The sequence below is a fragment of the Lampris incognitus genome, chromosome 2 (assembly GCF_029633865.1).
Source record: "Lampris incognitus isolate fLamInc1 chromosome 2, fLamInc1.hap2, whole genome shotgun sequence".
NCBI lineage: Eukaryota > Metazoa > Chordata > Actinopteri > Lampriformes > Lampridae > Lampris > Lampris incognitus.
The window spans coordinates 118,791,014-118,808,862 of record NC_079212.1 but is presented as its reverse complement, the minus strand read 5'-3'; the positions used below and the strand labels follow the sequence as shown (position 1 = coordinate 118,808,862).

At 41.9% G+C, this 17,849-nt stretch overlaps 1 protein-coding gene and 1 non-coding gene across 2 annotated transcripts; both read left to right on the top strand.

Annotated features, from left to right (window-relative positions):
* The first annotated feature begins 544 nt into the window (after positions 1-544).
* On the top strand, positions 545-17,265 carry LOC130106883 (eukaryotic translation initiation factor 4E type 3-like). Its single transcript, XM_056273184.1, has 7 exons — positions 545-862; positions 1,731-1,803; positions 3,788-3,882; positions 5,128-5,188; positions 5,291-5,357; positions 5,716-5,871; positions 14,552-17,265. Exons 1-7 carry the CDS (start codon positions 684-686, stop codon positions 14,596-14,598), a joined length of 678 nt encoding a protein of 225 aa, XP_056129159.1. The 5' UTR covers positions 545-683; the 3' UTR covers positions 14,599-17,265.
* LOC130108555 (U2 spliceosomal RNA) lies at positions 7,739-7,929 on the top strand. The gene has a single exon (XR_008809895.1). It is a non-coding gene; the product is annotated as a U2 spliceosomal RNA (small nuclear RNA).
* Positions 17,266-17,849: the final 584 nt, after the last annotated feature.

The window sequence follows — 17,849 nt, the reverse complement described above, 5'->3', positions numbered from 1 at the left end:
AAATGCTTTGGGAAACTGATAGTAGTAGTAGTAGTAGTAGTACATAGCCTTTCAACTGTATGCCATGCTGCCAACAGGTGGTGTCAATGCTCTGCAGGCTACACTGAGTGCGCTTGCTGCGAGTTACCAGTGCCCCCTGCAGTCCGTTCTGTGAATCACCAATACATCTGAAACGCCTCGGAAAACACCCGAAAATCCAAGCGTGAATCTCTTAATTATGCAGATTTGTTTTTTTTTATTTTACAAATAAATGTACGAGGCCACACCCCACACCGTGCCGGTTTGCTGTCTCCGTCATTGTTTGTCCCACTCGGATATGGTTACGTGAAAGTCTAATTACATTTAATTTCCTCCCAGCCGAAGCGCAATGTCCTGTCCTAATTAGATCTCGGCAAAACAAAAACATAAACGAAACGAAACAAAAAAAACCTGCAGGCCACCGACCTCTAAACAGGAACTGGGGTTTAGCCAATTTGAATGAGGCCAACCGCCGCGGCTTTTCTTTTTTTTCTTCTTTTCCTTCTCTTGTTATGTCGGTGACGCAGGAGCGTCATCGGAGGGTAGGCGGAAAAGCGGCGGTGTTTCTCGGGATGAAAACCCGGGCGACCTCCCCCCCTCCTCCCTCTCTACGCATTTGAAGCTCCAACACAGGCCGCACAACCGTAGATTTACAAAACGCAGAAATGGCCGTTCCTGTAGGTGCAGATCTGCAGATGGACAGCGGTGCACCGAGCGAGCCGGCGGTCTCGCCGGAGAACGATATCCACATCGACGAAAAGGAGTTGGAAAACATCACAAAGAACCACCGCGAAGACGCCACAACGCTGGCCCTGCACTCCCCCTGGACGTTTTGGCTTGACCGGTAATCACCATATTCGAAGAAACCGGCGACTGCGTCCCGAGTCCGCCTTGCATGGTGTATACGAGGGATAAGACTATAGCAGCGGGGGTAATGGGAGTTGAAATGGTGACAATAGGTGCTAGGCCATACCCTCCGTAGGCCTTGATGTGTCAGTATGACGACAGCCTGCTCGCTAGTTGTTTCCCTGTCAACTCGTGCACAATACATGTGAAACATCGATATAATAGGCTGTTGGTCAAATGTGCAACAACTCTGTCGGATGCATTTCTTAATGCATGCCAAGTTGTATCTCGGATCGATTTGCTAGTGATCCATTTGGAGTGATATAAGACCTCTGCTGCAACTCAGCAAGTTAACCCACTTTTGATATGTTGTCACCATGTAATTTTACTAAGCTAGTAACGCCATGGCTTCTGTAGAATGGCAATTTTATTTATACAGCACATTTCATTACAAGCTCAATGCGTTTTACATTGAAAGACAAAATAGACAAACCTTACATTAACATAGGTAACAAAGAATACAAATAAGCATTAGTAAAATGCATAAACTGAAGCATACACCCAATGTACATTAAACATCCCATACAATTAAAACCCCAAAAACAAACAAATCAGAATAAAAACGGGTTTCTATTTAATTTGTTCAACTGTACAAGAAACAAGTGCTACCGTACAGATACATGCGCACGCACAGACGCGTGCGTGTGCACACAAGCGATTTTTATTTTATTTTTTTAGTTTGGTGAATGTTTCAAAATGTGACTATTTTTGACCAGCCGAATGGATGACTCGTGTAATTGCTGAATGTGTCCAGTGTCATTCGCTGCCATGTTGTGTTTTGTTTATTTTTGTTTTTATTTTTTCAGGTCATTACCAGGGACGACAGCAGCAGAATGTGAGTCCAGTTTGAAGAAGATCTACACAGTGCAAACTGTCCAGGTATGATTTGGTGCCATCTCCAACGTCCCCATCAACTTACCAGTCTTTACATTCTTTCTTATACATATTCTTTCTTAAGCATATGTAGAGTGGATATAAGAAGTCTATACAACCCTGTTGAAATGGCAGGTTTGTGATGTAAAAAAGGTGAAACCAAGATAAATCATGTCAGAACTTGTTCCACTTTTTTTTTTTTAATTAGAAACCTATAAAAATAGAGTGAAAGACAAACATTTTAAGGCGTCTACTGTGCACAGCCCTCTTCAGGTCACCCCCTACAGATGTTCAAATGGATTCAGGTCTGGGCCATTCCAGAACATTGGGTCTTTTGGTGAAGCCATTCCTTTTGTTGGTTTGGATGTATGCTTTGGGTCGTTGTGCTGAAAGGGGAAATTCTTCTTCAGCTTTCTAGCGGATGCCAGAAGGTTTTGCACCAAAATTACTGGTATTTGGAGCTATTCATGATTCCCTCCACTTTGACTAAAGCCCCAGTTCCGTTTGAAGAAAAGCAGCCCCAAAGCCTGATGCTGCCACCACCATGCTTCACCAAGGGTATGGCATTCTTCTGCTGATATGATGTGTTGTTTTTGCACCAAACATGCCTTTTGGAATTATGGCCAGAAAGTTCAACCTTGGTCTCATCAGACCACAACACATTTTCACACCGGGTTTTGGGAGACTGGATGGATCTTTTTGCAAAATTTGGTTGCTTATTTTCATGTGAAAAGGCTTCCGTCTTGACACCCTAACCCATAGCACAGACATATGAAGAACACGGGGTTGTTGTCACATGTAGGGAGCAACCAGTACTTGCCAGAAATTCCTGCAACTCCTTCAATGTTGCCGAAGGCCTCTTGGCAACCTCCCTGACCAGTTTTCTCCTTGTCTTCTCATCAATTTTGGAGGGGCATCCTGTTCTTGGTATTGTCACTGTTGTGCCATATTTTCTCCATTTGTTGATGATTGTCTTCAGTGTGTTACATGGTCTATCTTATGCCTTGGGAATTCTTTTGTACCCCTCTCCCAATCAATATCTTTCAACAACGAGATCCCGTTCATGCTTTGTAAGCTTTTTGCGGACCGTGGCTTTTGCAGTCGAATGCAATCTAGAAGATGTCAGAAATCCAGCGGGAACAGCTGAACTTTATTTTGGGTTAATCAGAGTCGCTTTAATTGGTGGCAGGTGTATACTAACTGCTGTTTATCATAAGTTTGAATGTGGTTTGTTAATTCTGAACACAGCCACATGCCCAATTATAAAAGAGTTTGCACACTTATGCAACCAGTTTATTCTAAGTTTTGTATTTTCTTTTTTCTTTTTCCCCATAAAATGTTTGATTATTTTTCACTTTATTTTTTATGTTTGTTTGAGAAAAAAAGTGGGAAAAAAATTCTGAAATTATTTATTTTGGTTTCATTTTATCACTTTACAAAAACCTGCCATTTTAACAGGGATGTGTAGACTTTTTATATCCACTGTACCTCCATACAGTTACACAGGTACTACCATGTATTATGTGCAAACATGCATGACATTTGATGGAACATGGGTACAAATTATATGAAATAAAAAAATAATAAAAATAAAGCATCCCTATGGACAAGAATTACCATAGGGATGCTTTATTTAAAGCTGCTATGGCAGAGAGGATAACATTTCTGTCAAAGCAGGCTTTTTTTCTAGGCTTTTGAGCTGTTTCTGCAACCAGATGGGATTAGAGTGAAGAATGAGTTGAGGGTGTTTCCCATTGTTGTGTGCTGTATTGAGTGCTTTGCATGTTATGGCTTTTCTGTTGCAAATAACAGAAATTCTGGATTTGCAGAGCTAAAATTGCTGTGTCCAACTGTTTGCAGCTCACTACACATAGCCTGCAAATAAAAGTTTGAACATTAAAAAGTTGATGCATTCCTTTCAAGGAAGGTCAATAACTTTTGTTGTTGCTGTAATTGCCCACCCTCTACTTTCTGTCCTGTGCATGCATAGACGTTCTGGAGCGTATACAACAACATCCCTCCAGTCACAGCCCTGCTTCTGAGATGTAGCTATCACTTAATGCGTGGAGAAAGGAGGCCTCTGTGGTATGTCTTGCCAGTGAAGCTAAACGTTGATCATATTTAATCTATGAATTATGGCTGTATGATATGAAATTATATATCGTGTGATTATAGAAACATCTATCATTTCATATTATGCTCTATTGTTTGTTGTCGCAAATCATACTCTTTACGGTAATATTTTTCATCATTTGGCATCTGTCCAACTTTTGTGTGCATTACATTAATAAGTTACTCTTATCGGCTTTTTACTCACGAAACTTTTATTGCACTTGATGTAACTCAACTAGTGTAGTTGTCAACTCTCCATCTCTCCACCACTGTCTGTTTCTCCTCTTCTCTGCTGGGTGGCATGTGTGGAGGGGCTGAGCCTCGCCTGCGGTGAAACCAGAGAGCAGAGGAGAGGGGATGAGAAACCAATGCGACCGTAACTGACAGCAAAACGCAGTAGAGACCATGTTGATGACCATATTCATCCATCCGTTATCCAAGCCACTTATCCCAATCAGGGTTGCGGTATACTGGAGCCTATCCCAGCCGTCATTGGGCGGCAGGCAAGGAGACATCCTGGACAGGCCGCCAGTCCATCACAGGGGGCACACACACACACACACACACACACACACACACATTCACACCTAGGAACAATTTAGTATGGCCGATTCACCTGACCTACATGTCTTTGGACTGTGGGAGGAAACCGGAGCACCTGGAGGAAACCCACACAGAGAACATGCAAACTCCACACAGAGGATAACCTGGGATGACCCCCAAGGTTGGACAACCCCGGGGTTCAAACCCAGGACCTCCTTGCTGTGAGGCGACCGCGCTAACCACTGCGCCAACATGCATGACCATGTTATTCACCTAATTTATGTGCACTCACTTAATTTCAGCTCAGTGTGAGAGTTTGTACTGTGTTTTGCAGTCATTTATGGTTGCTTTACTCTCCTCTGCTCTCAGTGGTCCAGCGAGAGCGGGGCTGCCCTTCAACACACACACGATTGTGGGGCATGGACCAGAAACTATTAATTTGATTTACAGAAAATGTGCTACATCGTGATATGTGTCGTTATCGGGATAAGAAATGATCTATTTTGGGATATGAGATTTTTGTCATATCGCACAGCCCTACTACGAATGAGTGGCTTGAACAGATGACAGGTTATTACTGTCGTCCTTCTCTTTCAATTCAAGTTCCGTTTGTAGAAAAGTGTGATTACCTGATAAAGCCTGTCTTTTTATTTTATTCCTATTTTTACACAACAGGGAGGAAGAGAGTAACGCTAAAGGGGGAGTATGGAAGATGAAAATACCAAAAGAAAGCACTGTAGGTATTGTTCACCAAAACCTCTCACCTTCACCAAAGCCTCATCAGTTATTATCAGTTACTGCGTTGCTAATTGGCTTCTCTATCATCCTCTGGTTTCAGCCTGCAGTTTGGAAAGAATTGTTACTTGCTACTATTGGGGAGCAGTTTGCAGATTACTGTGCCTCAGGTTTGTATTAAGTTGGTGGATAGTGGGTCCTTGACAGTTGTCCTTTGCAGGAAGTCCCTATCATAACCACAAACAACAACAGGAACTATCAGCTAGCCCGGCACTTATGTAATACAGAAGTCTGGGGAGTACTTCTGTATTACATAAGTCTGTATTACACTGAGGAGGGGCACCCATGAGTAGTTGTTTTTTTTTCTGTCAGTAATATACAAAGGGGAAAAATCACATAAAGCACCCCTGTAAACTGTGTATTATATGATAGAAGTTTTTTTATTCAGTCTAAACGTTGCTAATATATTTGTCATGTCTCTTTTTTCTCTCTCTCTCTCTCTCTCTCTCTCTGTCTCTCTCTCTCCAGATGATGAGATTGTGGGTGTCAGCGTAAGTGTCCGTGATCGGGAAGATGTTGTTCAAGTCTGGAATGGGGATGCTTCACTTGCTAGCGAAGCTAATATCCTGGGAAAAGTCTATGAGCTACTCCCCCACATATCTTTTAAAGCAGTTTTTTATAAATGTAAGTATGGCAGTCCATCTCAGTCTCGTAACATTTACTGCACCTTTTGAATTTGGAAATGGAGAAAACAGGTGAAGCTTTCAATACAACATGTGTAATGTACGTGTGTAATGCCAGTGATCGTTTTATTAGGGTAAGATTTGGACTTTGGTAAGAGCGTTATCTTAACAGAAAAGTGGATTTAAGAATTGTACAGGTTTGTAGGTAAGTGAGGGCTCATTATTCAAAAAAGAAGGGGCTATGGGTGTCCGGGTGGCGTAGCGGTCTATACCGTTGCCTACCAACATGGGGATCATCGGTTCGAATCCCCGTGTTACCTCCTGCTTGGTTGGGTGTCCCTATAGACGCAATTGGCTGTGTCTGCAGGTGGGAAGCCGGATGTGGGTATGTGTCTTGGTCGCTGCACTAGCACCTCCTCTGGTAGGTCGGGGCGCCTGTTCGGGGGGGGGGGACTGGGAGGAATAGCGTGATTCTCCTATGTGCTACGGCGTCCCCCTAGCGAAACTCCTCACTGTCAGGTGATAAGGAGCGGCTGGCGACTCCACATGTATCGGAGGAGACGTGGTAGTCTGCAGCCCTCCCCAGATCAGCAGAGGGAGTGGCGCAGTGACCGGGATGGCTTGGAAGAGTGGGGTAATTGGCTGGGTACAATTGAGGAGAAAAAGGGGGAAAAATCCAAAAAGAAAAAGAAGGAGCTGATCTTGGATAAGGGTCATTAACTTTCATCTGTTCTTGATATTTGTAATTTTTTTTTTTGTGGTGTGCAGTGTGCGCACATTTTTGAACAAGAAGGGCTCATTATTCAAAGGGATTTTTTACAACAAAGAGCACAACACTATATTTTATTTGTGATGGGTCAGTCCTGTCTAGTTAGTTAATGACACTCTAGGGAGGGTCATTAATGTCTTAAACCTCATCCCTTCCTGCAGTGATAAACATGATTGTCCAAATTGTCAATCCTGGAGGTTATTCCCCAATTTATCCTGGCAATAGTTGTAAGGAGTATTTCTCATTAAATCACTGTTCTGTAAAGTATGAATAAAAGCATGGGTGAGTTAGTATACTGACCTAGATTATTGGGTACCAATCATGTAAATAATATAATGGAATTGGCACAAACATACACACCCTGTGAAGCTGCATACAATCTATGTACATGGATTAGTAAATGACATATTGCTACCAATATATCCAAGGTTCAAATTTGGGGGAAAATATATCTAAAGATGTGTTTGCTGTAAAATAAATACAATCCAGCCAACAAAAGGCAAAAAATTATGGTTCTATGATGTTCCCCATATTAAAATCTGATTCCCTGATTAAAAAGTCAGCAATCGAGGGAGTGTGAAGCAATAAAATTATATCAGTAATTATCTTGAATACATTTTCCTGGGTTTTGAAATAAAGATACCTAATGTTTTTCGATAATGACAGTAGCAGAGTTCCTCATGTGTAATAGCCTGCAGATGAATGATAATGGCACAGCTAATCACATAACCGGTATGCTTTATTGCCTAAGTTGAGCTACCTCGTAGACTATTGGGTGGTGGTTTGGTTGGCTGACACGCAAACATTTGGTTGCACTCTATTTGGCCCCGTCAGCATACCTTGTATTGCATACTGACAAGGGTGGAGAAAACCACTTAAATGGAGTGCTGGCAGCAAATGATATTTTCAATACCTGTCAGCTGATGATCAAAGAGTGACCGATAGAGTGGCAGAAGTGGTTGTAATCCTCCTTGTTGAGGATGTCTCAATTAAAATAGCTTTTTCATTTGGGATTAGGCCATGTAAAAGATATGTTTCACCAGTTTCCATTGTTTACCAAGCTTTTGGTACACATGATGCTTTATTGGTACACATGGTGCTCACTTCTCGGCCTTTTGGCTAACATCAGGTGTAATATCTGTTCTTATCAGTTTAAGATCTGATATGTCCCCTACCCGGGGATCATATACTAACTTGATTTTTGTAACAGGAAGGTGGACTAGGGACTTGCTCCGTCTACTCCACACGTCGACCTGTTATTGCAGTATCTCCAGGAATGTTGCATACCCTTGCTGGGGGCAGCACGGTGGCCCAGTGGTTAGCACTGTTGCCTCACAGTAAGAAGGTCCTGGGTTCAAACCCTAGGCCGTCCCAGGTCCTTTCTGTATGGAGTTTGCATGTTCTCCCTGTGTCTGTGGGTTTCCTCCGAGTGCTCTGGTTTCCTCCCATCATCAAAAAGACATGCATGTTAGGGTTAATACTCCTGTCTGTGTCCCTGACCAAGGCAATGGAAAGGAGAACTGGAGTTGGTCCCCGGGCGCTACAGCTGCCCACTGCTCCTATACAATAGGATGGGTTAAATGCAGAAGATGAATTTCATTGGAACCTGTACAATGGCAAAATAAACTGGCTTTCTTCTTCTTCTTTTTCTTCTTTGTCTTCTTTGTCATCTTCTTCTTTCTTATTTTTGCCTATCTGGCACAAACCAGCACTATGCTGGTTGGGTTTTTAGGCGCCCCCTTTAAAAGAAAACAGAAGAGTGTTGAAAGGTATTGGAGAAGCTAGAAAAATATTTCCGTCACTTTTTATCACATAATCTGACCGCCACATCTGCTTTTCACTTCAAGCAAGCATACCTGCCACAGGAAAGCTCTGTAACTAGAGGTTGTTGACTCGCTCATAATTTATACACATTTCCTTAGAAGACTGCATGGCTCTTTTAATGTATAAAGTATTTACTGTCCAAGCAATTGGACATGTTTGATTATAAATCAAAATTCACTTGATTTTAATAAGCTGTTGTAAAAGATATTACCTGCTAATATTACAGCTTGTTCTTTTTTGGATTTTTTTTTATCCCCCCTCCCCTTTTCTCCCAATTGTTCTTGGCCAATTACCCCACTCTTCCGAGCCATCCTGGTTGCTGCTCCACCCTCTCTGCTAATCCGGGGAGGGCTGCAGACTACCACATGCCTCCTCCAATACATATGGAGTCGCCAGCCGCTTCTTTTCACCTGATGGTGAGGAGTTTCACCATGGGGACATAGCATGTGGGAGAAACACACTTACCCCCAGTTCCCTCTCCCCCCTGAACAGGCGCCCCAACCGACCAGAGGAGGCGCTAGTGCAGTGACCAGGACATATACCCACATCCGGCTTCTCACCCACAGACATGGACAGTTGTGTCTGTAGGGATGCCCAGCCAAGCTGGAGGTAACACGGGGATTCAAACTGGCGATCCCCGTGTTGGTAGGTGACGGAATAGACCACCATGCCACCCCAGTTTATTCTTATTCAAAGCTTAAAGCCGGGATTTGCCTCCGTAAATTAATTATTATTTTATCCATTTGAAATGTTATGACAATATGGACATTCTGCTGGACAGGTAATTCTGATATAATTTGATTTAGGTGACAGTGAGATATAGGTAATGATTTTACCGGACTACAGACAAGATGTAGCAGCCATTGCCACTCGTGCCATAAGCTCTGCCCTGAGTGGGTCCTACCATTGTAAAAACTGGATCCTTAGAGCTAATCATAATGCAGGTAGTCTAGTAAATTACAAACTTAAAACTAGATTGTAACACTGTTCTACAGTAATGTTGACTGTCCAACAGAAGCATTGTCATATTGATATAACATTTTAATAGTTTTTCCTTCTGGAGTTTTTCCAACACATATATGTTTGCTGTGGCACCAATGGATATGCAAGCTGGTAATTTTTTAAAAAAAATTTTAAACACCGGTATACAGAGACAGGAGACTGTCTCCAGTGGTGGTGAAGATGCCAGTTAGTATTATGTAATCTGACTCTGTGGTCCAGCTTTATATGCTAACTATTTATTAATTGAGAAAAGTTGCAAACTTTAGAGATTCAGCCTTAAATATGTATTGAAAAGACAACATAATTCCTTCTTGTCTTTTGAGAGTTACTTCATTTACATTGTTCTGCAGTAATCAGAATCAATCAGATTTATTGGCAAGTACAGGAACATAACTGGAATTTGTCTTGGTATGTTGGTGCAAGAGGGGAAAATCAACAGTAAATAATAAAGATCAAAGTTAAAAACAATAATAAATAAATAAATAAACAAACAAATAATTATTTCTCATAGCATAGATTATTGGATACACAGCTTGGTCTATAACACTGATACTGTCTCCCTACCCTGCTGTATTGCCCCCAAGCTCTCTTCTCCTAAATGTGTGACTGACAATCATCTAATAATCATTCCTACCACTGGTGGTGGTGAAATGTGCAACAAAGTAACTAATAAACTATAGAACCAAACATTAGAAAAGCGCTATATAAGTTTAATGTATTATTATTATCATTTATTATTATTATCTAATGTTATCAAAAGTGTGACCGCTTATTGTCAAAAGCATAGGTTGTCAAAATTGTCAGCTAATAATTCAAGGTGTTTAATTCCAATTCATATTTCACCTATTGATAGCTCTAAAGTTCTGTCTACTACTGATTATTTCAAAAAGACACTTAAATTTGGTTTCATAAATATCAGATCACTGTATACTAAAGCCTTAGTAATAAAGGATCTGATTGTTGAACATAGATTTGATATGATTGGGTTATGTGAAACATGGCTGAAACCAAATGTTTTCCTACCTTTAATATGGAGCTTCCCCACCTGTAGCTCAGGCAAAAAAAAAGCAAAAAAAAAAAAGCAAAAAAAAAAACAAGATAGGGGTGTTGCCTTAATATTTAAGTCTATTTTCAATTTAACTTCTAAACTTGAACCTAAATTACAATCTTTTGACGCTGTTGTTCTGAGTCCATCTCCCTCAGCCGTGAATAGACTCGGCTTAGTCCAGATTGTGATACTCTATCAACCTCCTGGCTGTTACTCACTATTTCTTGAAGAATTTGGAGAATTTATCTCAGGCCTTGTTACCCATGTTGGTACTTGTTAGTCTTGTTACTTTTGTTGGTTAGTTTGGATATATGTGTTCTTAGTTTGGATATGCCCTGTGGTGGCCTGGTGGCCTGTCCAGGGTGTCTCCCTGCCTGCCGCCCAGTGACTGCTGGGATAGGCTCTAGCATCCCCGCAACCCTGAGAGCAGGATAAGCGGTTTGGATAATGGATGGATGGATATAAATATTTAAATATAGTTTAACCACATTGGCAGCTGATGAGTGAGTGACACATGAAACGAGCTAGTTCTGCTATGTATTAAAGTTTTTTTTTCTTACATCTATCTTGATATATATATATATATATATATATATATATATATATATATATATATATATATATAAACTTTGTTAAAAGAAACACTCAATGGTAGGGAAAGTGCTCAACAAATAAGGAGCAAAATAATCCAGTGAGTCAAGTAAATTCTTTATGAGACAGTACAAGCCGGTGTCATTGATGATTGCTTACGGCATGAAACAGGCTTGTACTGTCTCATAAAGAACTTACTTGACTCACTGGATTATATATATAAGATAAAATACAATAAAAATGAAAATAAGGTGCAATCAACCCCAGTTCAGAGTTGAACATGAGACCACATGGCTGCCTCTGATGCCTGGCACTGGGTGGCAGGAACTGTATTTGCAAAATTAGAATTTTAAGAAGTTATTTAGAGAATAAGAGTTATGTACGGGGTAGTGCAGTTTTTATGCTGGGTGTCCATATAAAGAGAGCACAGAAGGGAAGACAAAAGGAGGTGGGGGGTGGGTGGGCAGCAATGTCTGGATCTATGTGTGTCTGGTGGCTTGTTAGAAAGGCCTACTGCTGTAGGGAAGAAGCTGTTCTTGTAGCATGAGGTTATGGTTTTTATAGACCTTAGCCTCTTGCCAGAGGGAGTGTTTTGAAGTGACCATGGCCTGGGTGGGAAAGATCAACCATGTCTTTCCTGCTTGCCTCAGTGTGTTGGAGGCATGCAGGTCATGGAGGGATGGTAGGTTGCAGCTAATCACCCTCGCAGCAGAGCGAATCATATGCTTCAGTCTGCCCTTGTCCTTGGTAGTGGCAGTAGCCTACCAGATAGTGATGGCAGAGGTGGGGATGGACTCAGTGATGGCAGTGTAAACGTGCACCATCATTGGCTTTGGCATGTTGAACTTTTTCAGCTGCTGCAGGTAGTACATCCTCTGTGGCACCTTCTTGGTGAGTGAGTTAATGTTCAGCTCCCACTTGAGGTCGTGGGGGATGATGGTGCCCAGGAAGTGGAAGTATTCCACAGTGTCGACTGAGAAGCTACACAGGGCGATGGGGGCGGGTGGGGCTGGGTACTTTCTGAAGTCCACAACCATCTCAACTGTCTATAGAGCATTGAGCTCCAAGTTGTTTTGGCCGCACCAGGTCACCAGATAGTCAATCGTCCACCTGTAGGTGGACTCATCCCCACTAGAGATGAGCCCAATAAGGGTGGTGTGGTCAGCAAACTTCAGGAGCTTGACTGACTGGTCACTGGGGTGCAGTTGTTTGTATACAGGGAGAAGAGTAGAAGGGAAAGGACACAGCCTTGAGGAGAACTGGTGCTGATGGTCCGGGAGTCAGAGACATGTTTCCCCAGGTTCATGTGCTGCTTCCTTTCAGATAGGAAGTTGGTGATCCACCTGCAGGTGGAGACAGGCACATGCAGCTGTGAGAGCTTGTCCTGTAGCAGATACAAGATGGTGGTGTTGAAGGCGGGGCTAAAATCCACAAACAGGATCCTGGTGTAGGTTCCTACAGAGCTGGTGACGTGCTGGAGGATGAAGTGGAGCTCCATGTTTGCTGCATTATCCACAGACCTGTTGGCTCTTTAGGCAAACTGCAAGGAATCCAGGTGTGGGTCAGTGATAGTTTTAAGGTGGGACAGAAAGAGGCGCTCAAAATACTTTACCACAGAGGTCAGGACGATGGGTCTGCAGTCACTAAGTCTTGTGGTCCTTGTTTTTTTGGGGAAGGGGGTGATGGTGGAGGTCTTGAAGCAGGCTGGTACATGGCATGTCTCCAGTGGGGTGTTACAAATGTCTGTGAACACCAGAGACGGCTGATCAATACAGTACTTCAGGGTGGAAGGAGAGACAGAGTCTGGTCCAACAGTTTTGTGGGGGTTCTGTCTCTTGAACAGCCTGCTATTGTCCCTCTCCAGGATAGAGAGAGACGTCCTTGTGGTAGGGGAGGTGGGGGCCTCTATGGTGGGTAGTTGTGGGGAGGCTCGGGCCCCTGCTTAGGCGGGGGACTAAGAGCTGGTGGTCAGGAGCTGGGGGATGGAGTCACAGGGGATGCTGTCAGGACAGTCCCATTGTCTTTCAAATCGGCGATAGAACTCACTCAGATTGTTGGACAGGCACAAATCATTTGTGGAGTCGGGGGCTCTAAGTTTGTAGTTGGTGATCTGTCTGAGGCCCTTTCAGACAGAGGCTGAGTTGTTTTCTGAGAACTGCTGTTGAAGTCTCTCAGAGTATGGTCGTTAAGCATCTCTCACCGCCTTGCTAAACCTGGATTTAGACTTTTGAAACCGGACATTGTCCCCACTACTAAACGCTTCCTCCTTTTCCAACCTAAGCTGTCTGAGTTTAGCTGTAAACCAGGGTTTGTCGATGGTAACTAACCCCGGCGCATGATGGTACACTGTTGCCCTCACAAAAGCTGACATAAGACATCACAGCCCCAGTGTACTCAACCAGACTGTTTGTGGCAGACCTGAAGACATCCCACCCAGTCAGTACAGTCCAAGCACACATAAAGATCTTCCTTAAATTCAGTGGCCCACTTCTTAGATGTCCTCATAACAGGTTTAAAGACTTGTAATTTCTGCCTATATGCAGGAATTATGTGGACCATGATGCTGTCAGAGTGTCCCGGTGCAGTGTGGGGACTGCGTGATAGGCACTGTTAATTGTATTATAACACTGATTTAAAGTAATTATGCATTTTTTTAGGAAATTGACATGATTTGGAACTCAAAAAAATGTTTTATTTAAAGTTAAGCTTCTTGAGTATTTAGCTTTCATTCATGGGCAAAAAAGTAAACCTTCAAATTTGACAAAAATAGTAATTTGTGTGTATTGTGTCAACACATCGTCTGATACACGATAACATTTTCGGCCATATTGCCCAGCATTCAATCAAGTCAAATTCATTTTTTAACAAACTGATGGAGCATGGACCTCTCCATTTAATCCATTGACTGCAAATTAATGTTTTAAGTGAATGATGTTTTAAGATAATTTAATAAATTAGGACTTGATGTTGACCAATGCTTCAAGTTACAGTCTCGGACTTTGGTGTAAAAATACAAGTACTGCAAGTAGATTAGGTGGGTGTATTTGAAATATTTCCAGCCTGTTTTCCAATGATAATCCACTTTGCTTAAATATTGTATGCAGTATACCCATTGCATTATTCACACTATTTTAACATGCATTTGTTTTACTGAAAATCTATTTGAAATGCAGGACAACTGATCTAAAAAGTTGTTTTAGATTGGCTTGGGTCAAGGTTGCAATTGGCTTTTAACTTTATATTTTTTTGGACACAGTCCAATGTCACTCATTTAATGTGTGGATCTTGTTGCATGCATTTAATGAAAAGGAAAATCCACAATATCACATTAAAATCAAGTTCGTAGTCATGTCCTTTATGGTCTTGTGAAGAACATACCCTCCTCTGTATGTATAAATGACCAATAGTCAATAACAAATGTAACTGAAATTAGTTTTTTTTTTTCAGCACACAAGGAACATCATGCTTTTGAAGGAGGACGTTCAAGACATTAGTTTGTGATGCACTTTTCCTCCCTTTTTTATCAAACCAGAATCAGAACTCTTCTTAGCTGGATTTTAGGCTTTGTCCACATCTTAATCAAGAACAATATTTTGCATTTATTAATGCAATATGAGCAATATATTTTTATAAATTCAAACGACGGATGCCTTTTTTCAGTTAGACATTTACATTAGCTCTGGAATTCTGTAAGACCTATGTCAGATGGATTTGAGTTTTGTCTGCAAGCTTGTCAGTCCTGACTTCCTGTACTGAGCTGCACAACTCCGCTGTCAAGGCCTTGTTTTCTGCACAGCATATGGACCTAACAGTTGATCCCTGGTGTAGAAGTAGCAGTTACATAACCTCACCACTTTTCAGATACATCTCATATTCCTTAAGAGAGCTAGCTTCGGAGAAGTTTTTAATCATTTGACCTGCTCAGTGCCAAAGCACTTTTTATTTCTTTTCTTTTTCAGCATTCGAGAAAATTTGTAGCCTACTGATGAAAAGTGTTTTGCTTGTATGGACTATGTCCCACTTGTAAGGATGTGATGAATTCACTGTGTTTTGATAACCGTTTTATTTGTGTATCCAGTTTAAATCAGGACCACATTTGGAGACATAGACCACTGACTTTTCTAAACACACCAACTCTCCTTCATGAAGTTATCCTAGGTATTATTCTACAGCATATGTTCAGGAGACAAGATGATTGTAACGGACCTGTCGGCTTTGGTTTTCCAAACATTTTTGCCTCATTAAATATGAGAGTTGGATGTTTTATGATCCACTCCAGTCAATTCATATACTGGAAGTAAGACTATTATTTGCATTAATTAAGTCACACTGGCAAATTCACTCATTACCTTCAAGACAAATGCTGTACTCTCACTTAAATGTGTAGTACACATGTACTTTCTTATACCAGTACATATTGTTTGTTTGTCATACTCTGTCCTTGTTGCCATTTTATATATATACACACACACACACACACACACACACACACACACACACACACACACACACACACACACACACACACACACACGTGTACAAACACACACTGATCAGCTAAAAACATTAAAACCAACTGCCTAATATTGTGTAGGTCCCCCTCATGCCACCAAAATAGCTCTGACCAGCTAAAAAGATTAAAACCAACTGCCTAATATTGTTTTGGTCCCCCTCATGCCACCAAAATAGCTCTGACCTGTCGAGGCATGGACTCCACAAGACCTCTGAAGGTGTCCTGTGGTATCTGGCACCAAGACGTTAGCAGCAGATCCTTTAAGTTCTGTAAATTGGCAAGGTGGGGCCTCCAAGGATCAGACTTGTTTTTCCAGCACATCCCACAGATGCTTGATGGGATTAAGATCTGGAGAATTTGAGGCCAAGGCAACACCTTGAACTCTTTGTCATGTTCCTCAAACCATTCCTGAACAATGCGTGCAGTGTGGCAGGGTGCATTATCCGAAAGAGGACACTGCCATCAGAGAATACTGTTGCCATGAAGGGGTGTGCTTGGTTTGCAATGATGTTTAGGTAGATGGTACATGTCAAAGTAACAGCCACATGAATGCCGGGATCCAAGGTTTCCCAGCAGAACATTACCCAGAACATCACACTGCCTCCGCCGGCTTGCCTTCTTCCCATAGTGCATCCTGGTGCCATCTCTTCCCTAGGTAAATGACACAAATGCACCCAGCCGCCCACATGATGTAAAAGAAAACGTGTTTCATCAGACCAGGTCACCTTCTTCTACTGCTCTATGGTCCAGTTCTGACACTCGTGCCCATCGTAGGTGCTTTCAGCAGTTGACGGGGTCATCATGGCCACTCTGACTGGTCTGCAGCTACACAGCCCCATACACAGCAAGCTGTGATGCACTGTGTTCTGACACCTGTCTATCATAGCCAGCATTAACTTTTTCAGCAATTTGAGCTACAGTAGCTCTTCTGTGGGATCAGACCAGATGAGCTAGCTAGCCTTTGTTCTCCATATGCATCAATGAGCCTTGGGTGCCCATGACTCTGTCGCCAGTTCACCAGTTGTCCTTCCTTGGACCACTTTTGGTAGGTACTGACCACTACATACTGGGAACATCCCACACAAGACCTGTCATTTTGTAGCTGCTCTGACCCAGTCATCTAGCCATCACAATTTGGCCCTAGTCAAAAGTCGCCCAGATACTTAAGCTTGCGCCCATTTTTCCTGCTTCCAACACATCAACTTCAAGAACTGACTTCACTTGCTGCCTAATGTGTCCCACCCCTTGGCAGGTGCCATTGTAACGAGATAATCAAAGTTATTCGCTTATCTGACAGTAGTTTTAATGTTTTGGCTGATCTGTGTGTGTGTGTGTGTGTGTGTGTGTGTGTGTGTGTGTGTGTGTGTGTGTGTGTGTATATATATATATATATATATATAGTAGTGGCAAACAGCCATTAGTCCATTAGTATAAGTTGCAGATTTCAAGAAACAACTCATTTTGTCATATTGTGTTTTATAGCATGTGAAAGACTGTTTCCTTTGAGCGCACCAGTATGATGAAATTGATAGATAGCTGCCAAAGAAAGACTGCCCAATTTCAAGATCAGCTTGATGCCACCTTGACTCCTCTTGAGTTACCTTTACACAGTGGTTGACATGCTCTAACTGTTGTCTTCAATTTAGGATATAATAAAGTGAAAAACTAATTGAATTTATTGTGTGTCTGTCTCACCATTTTGTTGCTCAACTGTTGACTGATTGATGATGAGTACTATTATGGAGAGAGTGTCTTTCAGTATATACATCTTTTTAAGGTGGCACGTAGCAAGGGATTATCAAATTTAGGTCTAACAATGAAGCAAATTTAGAATTGACTGCCACCAAAACAATTGAACCAGTTTTTTAGCTCTAGATCTCAGATCTCTGAAAATCTAGAAGCCAAAAGAAACCAGATGCTTGTGATGTGTCAACAAGTTATAAGTTTGACCTATATCCAAGTGAAGTTTGTGTCATGCTCATGCATGTTCATTTCCTAGATGTGTACAACGTTTTATCTAGGTGTGCCTTAAATGAGGATACGCATCTGTCATATTTAATCTGACAGGATGTTCAGCTTTTTAGGTTCCCAACGGCACATGTTCAGTAAACTATTTCATCAGTCTAGATTTTGGAGTTCTTGGAAATACTTCAAACCCGTAAATCCGACACTTAACCCTCCATGCACAATCAGATAAGAAGTCTTCACGGAAGCTATGGGAGGGCAAACCCA

What these genes read in the sequence shown, in the direction of transcription:
- LOC130106883 (XM_056273184.1), top strand. Translation starts at nt 684, where the DNA reads ATGGCCGTTCCTGTAGGTGCAGATCTGCAGATGGACAGCGGTGCACCG. An exon ending in TGGACGTTTTGGCTTGACCG is followed by an intron (nt 863 to 1,730) that starts GTAATCACCATA and finishes TTATTTTTTCAG; the next exon opens with GTCATTACCAGGGACGACAG. An exon ending in TAAAGCAGTTTTTTATAAAT is followed by an intron (nt 5,872 to 14,551) that starts GTAAGTATGGCA and finishes TTTTTTTTTCAG; the next exon opens with CACACAAGGAACATCATGCT.